Below are 9,444 nucleotides of genomic sequence, written 5' to 3' on the forward strand. Positions count from 1 at the left end.
AAGTTGGGCTCTTTTTTGTACCAGCTACCATTATTGTTGATGAAACACAGCTCTTCCTGACCTTCCAAACCCTCAACCTCATGGACAACAGGTGGTGTCTCTTGGCTTGGGTTACCAACAAAGTGCAGCTGCTCTTGTGTGGCTTTATCAGCAAGGAGGATGTCTATCTTATCCTGTAGAGCTTTCAACTCTTTCCTCGTCTGCTTATCATCTGTTCGACTGCCTTTGTCGTGGTCTCCACTGTAGATTGCATCACTCTTTACCATGTTGTCAACCAGCTCCTCTGCATCTTCCTCAGTTCTCCCCAAGAAGAACCCATTGCTAGCTGTATCCAGTCTGGCCCTGTACTTAGGAAGAGCACCACGGTAGAATGTGCTCAGGAAGCTCTCCTTAGAGAAACCATGGTGTGGGCATTGAGCTTGGTAGCCCTTGAATCGCTCCCAGGCTTCACTGAAGCCTTCCAAGTTCTTCTGTTGAAAACTGGAGATCTCATTTCTCAGCTTAGCAGTTCTTGAGGATGAGAAGAACTTCTCCAAGAATGCTCTCTTGCAATCATCCCAAGTGGTGATAGAGTCACTGGGTAGAGACTTCTCCCACTGACGTGCCTTATCCCCCAAAGAGAAAGGGAATAGCTTGAGCTTTAAGGCATCTTCGGACACACCATTGGTTTTTGACAACCCACAGTAGCTGTCGAACTTGTCCAAGTGGTCAAATGGGTCCTCTAGAGCTAAGTCATGATACTTGTTGTTCTCGATCACGTTGAGGAGTCCTGACTTGACCTCAAAGTTGTTGGCTGCCACAGCCGGTGCTTGGATTCCCAGTCTGTGACCATGAATGTTGGGCCGGTCATAAGTACCAATGGGTCGAGCTGCCCGCGGTTGGTGTTCTGCCCCTTGCGGTGGATCTGCCATATCAATATCCAATCGCTGCAAGTGAGCTTGTTGTTCTTCTTCTCTTCTAGCTCGAACACACTCCCTCTCTAAAGCTCTGATGTCTGCTACTATTGGAACTAGGTTTGTTGGACCCCTGCTCCTCAAGTTCATACACCTGAAAGTTAAAGTTAGGTGAAGAAGAAGAATCAGTAACAAAAGAAAATAAAAATGACTTAGTCAAGTAAGTGACTAAATCTCAATGTTCAAATCTACTCAGAAGTTGGCAACGGCGCCAATTTGATGTTAAGAGTTTTCAAGGCTCCTAAGACAAATTTTGTAGTATAAAAGATTGTCGAACCAGTTCTGAGGGATATCAAAGCACTGAGAATGCAAGTACTCGCTTAATCTAAGTGCAACCAATGATTTAGATGGGTTTTAAACTACTACTAATACTAGAAAGCAATAACAAAATGATACTTTCTTGACTAAGGGAAAAGAGAACTCATGGGCATAGGGATTAGACCTTGGGTGATCAAGTTTCGAACTAAGGATGACAAATGATCAATCAAACTATCGACCTTAAGCCTAGACACAATTCTAAGCAAGCTCTATGTCTAGATAAATGCTCATTTGCTAACATATCTCAAACATCAAATGTCTTTGGTTGAATAATATGAAAGCAATCATTACTAACAAGTCTATTAGCTATCTTAGCACCTTTAACAACAAATGTCTTTGGCAAAGTATACTAAAAGCCTAGGAGAGTTGTCTCAGGCATTTCATCAAACACCTTTCGGGTGGGAAATGCCTATTGATCAACTTTTGAGTGGCCAACTCAGAAGATGCATTAGGAATACTCTACTAGCAAGGAACAAGAATGATCTACACTATAACATCCTAGAACTAACCTAATCACCCTTAATCTCCCTAACCCATGAATTCAAAAGGTGATTACTCACTAATCTCCATGATTCCTCTTAAACCCATATTGGATTTCAGATTAATCATGTAGAGAAATAGATAAGAAATCAACAAGAACACAAGAACATAACAATCAAAATCCAAGAGATGAACTTCTCAAGAGAGTTTTTGTGTATTTCTCAATAGATCAAAAGATAATCTGCCCTGGTGGCTCCCAAAGATGTTTAAAACATAGGTTTTAGAAATGTAAAACGTCCAAAATAAATTGCAAAAAGGTCCTTGAGAAGTCATGATTTTCGGCAGCAAAATAACGCGGAGCGACTTGCAGGTGTCGCTCCGGAAGGTCGCTCCAGGGCCGATTTTTGGTGTCTCCGGGCGAGAGGTCCCGAGCGACTTTGGTGTGTCGCTCCAACGGGTCGCTCTGGATCGGGAGCGACCTTGATAGGTCGCTCTGAGAGGTCGCTCCAGGGTCATCTAAGACTGTTCGGAGTGACGAGAACGCGAGCGACTTCATGGCGTCGCTTTAGGAGTTCGCTCCGAGAGGGGTGTGAGATGCGAGCGACCTCGGCACGTCGCTCTGGGCAAGTCGCTTCACGGGGTGAGTATGGCGAGCGACTTCACGGGGTCGCTTCAGCTAGGTCGCTCTGAGAGGTGCTTTGGAGCGACCTCATGACGTCGCTGCGGAACCTCGCTCCCCTGCTCTGCTCGTCCAATGATCACATATTTCACCTCCTTTGAGCTCCAAATGCATCCAAATAGCCCCAAGAACTCCATATGGCACTCCAACACCTGATAGAGACTCATGTATGCAAAATGTAACCTAAACATGACTAAATCCTAGTCTATATGATCAAAATGCACATGGATGAATGGATAAGATAATGGAAATATGCAAGATATCATCCTCCATTATCTCAAGACTTCGGACGCGGAAAAGAGATGTTCTATGGCGGTAAAAACCGACATGAGCAAAGCCTATGATAGGTTAGAATGGGAGTTTATCCAGTGTGTGCTGCACCGGTTGGGTTTTCACCCGAAATGGATTGCTCTATTGATGCAATGTATATTCACTGTTACGTACTCTTTCCTCATCAACGGCTCGCCTAGAGGAAAAGTCACACCGAGTAGGGGAATCCGTCAAGGAGACCCACTCTCACCATACATTTTTATACTGTGTAGTGAGGTTCTCTCGGGTCTATGTAACAGAGCGCAAGCGGAGGGTTCTCTAAAGGGAATTTGTGTAGCTCGGGGGAGTCCTCGACTAAACCACCTTCTCTTTGCCGATGATACTATGTTCTTCACACGAGCAAGTAAGAAAAGCAGTGAAGCTCTTCAGAAAATCTTAACTCAATATGAGGAAGCCTCTGGTCAGTCAATCAACACCGAAAAGTCCACCATTACCTTCTCGAAAAGAACTCCGCTATCGCTGAAAACTACAGTCAGGGACACTCTCTCGATCCAAAAAGAAGGAGGCACGGGCAAGTACTTGGGACTCCCCGAACTCTTTGGCAGGAAAAAGCGAGACTTGTTCTCTTCCATTGTCGATAGGATAAAACAGAAAGCGGCCGGATGGTCCAACAGATTCCTCTCCACAGCGGGAAAGATGACGATGCTCAGAAGTGTGCTTTCCCCAATCCCGTCATTTGCCATGACTTGCTTTCAACTCCCAGTTTCCCTTTGCAAGAGCATCCAATCTTCATTGACTCGATTTTGGTGGGATAATAGTAGCGGCAGTAATAAAATAGCTTGGATAGCCTGGTCGAGACTGATTCTCCCCAAAGAGGAAGGTGGTTTAGATTTCAGAGACATCCAGAGCATCAATGATGCTTACTTAGCTAAACTCAGCTGGAGACTCATTCGAAATCCCTACTGCTTGCTTGGAAGGATCCTGTTTGGGAAATATTGTCCCTCGGGAGATTTTCTCTCGGTCTCTATTGGTAGCTCGTGCTCTCATGGATGGCGTGGTATTATGAGTGGAAGAGATATTATAGTTGAGAACTCTGGATGGGCAATTGGGGACGGAGAAAGCCTCAACGTTTGGGACTCTGCTTGGCTGAGCCTCTCTCAAAAAGAAAGTCCTATGGGTCCTGCTCCCGAGGCTCTCGTTGAGCTTAAGGTATCTGATCTCTTTCTAGCAGAGAAAAATGAGTGGGACCTTGCGAAGATCCGCCAATTTCTCCCCTTTGAGGAAAACAAAATCAGACTTCTGAAACCAAGCTTGAGTGGAGCTCCGGATAAACTTATGTGGCTGAAGTCTGCAACAGGAGAATTTACGACAAAGACAGGTTACTCTGCTGCTCTACCACTACACTTGGATCAAGCACTTCTGCCCCAAGGAAATCCAGGCTTTAATTGGAAGAAAAACGTCTGGAAACTTCACACTGCACCCAAAGTAAAACTCTTCGTGTGGAAAACCCTTCATGGAGCCCTGCCGGTTGGTGAGCAACTGGTAGCAAGACAGATTAAAGTCGACGGAAAGTGTAAATTATGTGGTCTCCCCGAATCTATTGATCATCTGTTCTTGCACTGCAACTTTGCTAAACAGGTCTGGAAATCAGCACCAGTGTGGCCGAGCAATGACTACAGCGGAACAATAGAATTACGGAGTGAATGGAACAGCCTATGCTCTCGAAAAAACCTTCCTCCTACGGGCCTCTCAATGGGAGCACTAGCACCCTGGATTCTCTGGCAAATTTGGAAAGCAAGAAATAGCTTGGTCTTCAAGGATAAAGGTTTCCTGGTGACTGAGGTCATGTCAATGGCTATAGCAGCAGCCAGGGAGTGGAACTCCAGTCAAGGGCTAGCCCCTGTACCGCGACGTAGTCAACCTGTTAGAGTAATTCCGCAGGATAATTGTGTAATGGTACGATCGGATGCGTCTTGGAACGAAACTAACAAAATTGCAGGTCTTGGCTGGACTATTAAGACACAAAACAGAGTATCCTCTTTCTCCTCGCCGATGCGTTTTGTAGGCTCTCCGCTTATAGCTGAAGGAATGGCGTTACGAGAAGCAGTGGAGAAATGCAGAGACCTTGGTCTCACAAAGATTCGCTGCGAGTCTGATTGCGCACAACTCATCAAGGCTTTAACCTTCGACCACCCGCTGGCCGAACTCTACGGCATTGTAGCTGATATTGAAGCCGTTGCTTTATCTTTTGATTTTGTTTCCTTTACCTGGATCTCTCGTTAGAGAAACATAGATGCAGACTCTTTGGCTAAGCAGGTGTTGTCTGCTGAGCTAGCCTTAATGGCCTCACCAAACAATGTTTAGAGCATTGAATGAATGAAAGTATGTGTTTCAAAAAAAAAAATAAACTAAGACTTTTGTAATTTATTTTTAACTTTATTTTAGTTTAGACAAAAAAAAATTATACGTGATTGTGTTGGATACTTTGTTTGGTGTTTATTGGAACTCACTTGTGCATTATGTTTGTTGCACCTTCAAATTTGTGTAATCTTAAAATTTATCTATTTTTTTGTGTTTCAGCCTATTTTCTTAAAAAAAATTGTTTCCCTCTTAAGATGAACATTCAGGAGTGAGTTGATGCATTAATTAACTTAGGGTATGATTGGTTTTCCCGCTATCACCCGCAAACGCAGATTTTGCTGTTGGTAGCGGTTGTTGGCGTTTTGCAATAAATCGCTTCAAACCGCTCTAAACTTCATAAATTCAAAAGCTGGTTTCAGCTAGCGTTTGCGGTTGCGGACTGATGCGGGAGGATAATTTTTTTTATTTTAAAAAAAACAATATAAATACAAAAATAAAAATATTTAATAAAAAAATTAAATTGGAATTATAAAAATACTAAAATATATCTATTATATTTTATAAAATTTTAAAATAAAAATATTTTCTATAATTCTAAAAAATTTAAAACTATAACTTTCTAAATATAATTTTTATATTTATTATAATATTATGATTTTGATATTTTATAATTATATAAATGTAAATATTGTTAATTTATTATTTAACCGATGTTGCATTTGATAGTTAACCAGTCATAAGTATCCCGCAAACGCACCAATTTCTAACAGCAGAACCAGTCGTACAAATCTCTTAAAACCGCTAGAAACGGCAACCACCCGCATCCGCAAACTCCCGCAACTGCAACCGCAACCGCTGCGCTTGAACCAGTCAAGCCCTTAGTCTAAAATCCTCCATCTAGGAGGCAACTATCTCTCAAACCCTTCATGAGAACATATTGACAGCTTACAGAACAATAACGACATTGAATCCGCTTAAACGTCCTATGACTACACAAACACAACACTTATCTACACTAGTAACTGTAACACAGTCAGCACAACAGATGAAACATATATATGAATCAAAACCAAACAGTTTAAAAGCCCATGAGAAGGCATAAGTAGATAAAAAGGTTTCTCGGGCGTTTCTCCGGTATAAGGTTCTCCGCTGTTAGTTTCTTAATTGGTTCATTCGGTTGTACTTAGTTACTGTTGTTTTGACGGGAGCCAGAGCGTAACCTTCTCCCTCATTTTGAGAAGCTTCGTCCCGTTAGATGTTTACTATCTTGAACAGCTTGATGGTAATCATGCACTTACTATTTGTTTTTGGATTTGCTCCACTCTTTGATGGCATTGGAAAAAGCCTTATAGCTTCATAATACTAATCCATGTTGTTGCATTGATTTTCTCCTTGATCATCAGTAGCAATGCTGAGCTCAGAACTGTCAATCTTGGAATGTCAGTTAAATATAGAACCAAAAAAAAAACCACCTTATATGAAAGACGCCATCACATATCAAGGTTTAGAAAGGATTTAATTATTTATTACAGAGTCATAGTATTTGATAACAAAGTTTTTAACTTATTAGACATCTCGTTAATTTGACTCCATACTTTTTTTGCAAGCGCTCCAAGTTTGCTTCAGACTCCTCTAGCTCCAGCTTCCTTCTCTCCCAGTCCTGGAAGCACAACAACAAGATGGTCAAAACGATTGAAATGATGTGTTGAAGAGAGATAGGAAAGTGATTTTGTTTTACCTCTTCAACTTGCTGAGCATATTCTGATGAATTACTGCTGCCCATGATTAGGTAACCCAAACCAGTTCCAAGACCCAGTCCAACAGAGGTGTTAAACATACCCTTAATCACATTGATTCCCGACTTCAGCACAACGTCAACATCTGAAACAGAGTGAACAAGGACCATTCAGCTTCTTTTTCTTTGTTTAAATCCATAAAAAAAAATGAGATATACTATTGTAGAAACTATGCGGCGAAGAGAAATCACGACGACCAAGTGATTTTCCTCGGCGATAATACTGCGTAAGGACGGGTCTCACAAACAGCATGACAGCAAAATTTAGGGTTTCTTCTTCAACAGTTCTTCTTTCTTTGTGTCTCCTCTTTTCTTAACCCGGGCTTAACATCTGTACTATAGGCCTGTTTTGGTGGGCCCACCTAGGCTGTTCTTGGATAATGGTACACATACTCATGTTCCATCATGTTTTCGGTTTTTCGCGTTCAATAATAGGATAAACTAATCATCGACATTTCGGATATTGATTCGGCTCGGTTTATTTTGGTTTTTGATCTAGAAATATAGGTTTAATTTAGATGTTTAAGAAATTTGATTCGGTTTCGGTTCGTTTATTTCAATTTTTTATTTAATTTATGTGACACAGTTGGAAACTGTAAATATTCAAAATGATTTTGAGTATATAATTCGGTTCCAGTTTTTCAATTAATTCATGTTAAAATGTTACATAATTCAAGTACCATGAAAATGAGTTTAACATACATTAATACTAATGTATAATGTGGTTATAAATTTTAAAATAAATTTAAAGATTATATGCTTCAATATATAAAGCATTTACCAAAAAACTTAATATTTTCATAGGGGTTAACACATAGATTTTGAGAAAAAGTCAAAATATGATAATACAGTTTTAATACATAGTTGAATCCTGCAATAACATACGATGAAGGTCAAAGAGGTTTGGAACTTTTGTTGTCTCCGTTTCTCAAGAGAATAACAATTTTATAGTGGTTCGTCCACTAATTTAGAAAGTATATGCAGTTTTACTAAATTAATTGATAAAAAATTAGAACGATGTCCATATACCACGAAAAGGAGTTTAACATACATTAATACAAATTTTTAATTTGGTTATAAATTTTAAAACAAATCTAAAGATTATAAGCTTCAATATATAGAGCGTTTACCGAAAAACTCAATATTTTCATAGGGGTTAACATATAGATTTTGAGAAAAATTCCAAAAATATGATAATACTGTTTTAATGCATAGTTGAATCCTGCAATAACATATGATGAAGTTCAAAGAGATTTGGAACCTTTGTTGTATCCGTTTCTCTAGGGAATATCAATTTTGTAGTGGTTAGTCCATTGATTTAGAGATTATTTGCAGTTTTGCTAAATTAATTGATAAAAAAATAGAACTATGTTCATGTACCATGAAAAGAAGTTTAGCATACATTAATACAAATCTATAATGTGATTATAAATTTTAAAACAAATCTAAAAATTATAGGCTTCAATATATAGAGCATTTACCGAAAAACTCAATATTTTCGTAGGGGTTAACACATAAATTTTGAGAAAAAAATCAAAAAATATGACAATATTATTTTAATACACAGTTGAATCCTGCAATAACATATGATGAAGGACAAAGAGGTTTGGAACCTTTGTTGTCTCCGTTTCACAAGAGAATAGCAATTTTATAGTGGTTCATTCACTAATTTAGAAAGTATATGCAGTTTTACAAAATTAATTGATAAAAAATTAGAACTATGTCCATGTACTATGAAAAGGAGTTTAACATACATTAATACAAATGGGTAATGTGGATATAAATTTTAAAACAAATCTAAAGATTATAAGCTTCAATATATGGAGCATTTATCGAAACTCAATATTTTCGTGGGGGTTAACACATAGATTTTGAGAAAACTTCAAGAAATCTGACAATACTGTTTTAATACATAGTTGAATCCTGCAATAATGATGAAGTTCAAAGAAGATTGGAACCTTTGTTGTCTTCGTTTCTCTAGGGAATAGCAATTTTATAGTGGTTAGTCCACTAATTTAGGGAGTATTTGCAGTTTTGCTAATTTAATTGTTAAAAAATTAGAACGATGTCAATGTACTAATAAAAGGAGTTTAGCATACATTAATACAAATGTATAATGTGGTTATAAATTTTAAAACATATTTAAATATTTTAGGCTTCAAAATATAGAGCATTTACCGAAAAACTCAATATTTTCATATGGGCTTAATACATAGATTTTGAGAAAAATTCAAAAAATATGACAATACTGTTTTAAATCATAGTTGAATACTGCAATAACATATGATAAAGGACAAAGATGTTTGGAACCTTTGTTTTCCCCGTTTCTCTTGGGAATAACAATTTTATAGTGGTTAGTTCACTGATTTAGGGATTATTTGCAGTTTTTCTTAATTAATTGATAAAAATTAGAACTAGGTTCATGTACCATGAAAATAAATTTAGTATAAATTAATACAAATGTATAATGTGGTTATAAATTTTAAAACAAATCTAAAGATTATAGGCTTCAATATATCAAACGTTTACCGAAAAAATTCAATATTTTCTGGTAAACACATAGATTTTGAGAAAAATTCAAAAAATAT

The 9,444-nt window shown here is 38.4% G+C and overlaps 1 protein-coding gene and 1 non-coding gene across 2 annotated transcripts; one reads left to right on the forward strand and one right to left on the reverse strand.

Moving 5' to 3' along the window:
• Window positions 1-396: 396 nt before the first annotated feature.
• LOC125588240 lies at window positions 397-503 on the forward strand. The gene has a single exon (XR_007324628.1). It is a non-coding gene; the product is annotated as a small nucleolar RNA R71 (small nucleolar RNA).
• Window positions 504-6,510: 6,007 nt separating this feature from the next.
• On the reverse strand, window positions 6,511-7,149 carry LOC106345646. Its single transcript, XM_022702954.2, has 3 exons — window positions 7,016-7,149; window positions 6,800-6,942; window positions 6,511-6,721 (listed from the first exon to the last, which is right to left on the reverse strand). Exons 1-3 carry the CDS (start codon window positions 7,107-7,109, stop codon window positions 6,620-6,622), a joined length of 339 nt encoding a protein of 112 aa, XP_022558675.1. The 5' UTR covers window positions 7,110-7,149; the 3' UTR covers window positions 6,511-6,619.
• Window positions 7,150-9,444: the final 2,295 nt, after the last annotated feature.

Source organism: Brassica napus, chromosome C5, assembly GCF_020379485.1.
Source record: "Brassica napus cultivar Da-Ae chromosome C5, Da-Ae, whole genome shotgun sequence".
Classification (NCBI taxonomy): Eukaryota; Viridiplantae; Streptophyta; class Magnoliopsida; order Brassicales; family Brassicaceae; genus Brassica; species Brassica napus.

What these genes read in the sequence shown, in the direction of transcription:
- LOC106345646 (XM_022702954.2), bottom strand. Translation starts at nt 7,109, where the DNA reads ATGCTGTTTGTGAGACCCGTCCTTACGCAGTATTATCGCCGAGGAAAA. An exon ending in GCCGCATAGTTTCTACAATA is followed by an intron (nt 6,943 to 7,015) that starts GTATATCTCATT and finishes ACTCTGTTTCAG; the next exon opens with ATGTTGACGTTGTGCTGAAG. An exon ending in ATGCTCAGCAAGTTGAAGAG is followed by an intron (nt 6,722 to 6,799) that starts GTAAAACAAAAT and finishes TTGTGCTTCCAG; the next exon opens with GACTGGGAGAGAAGGAAGCT.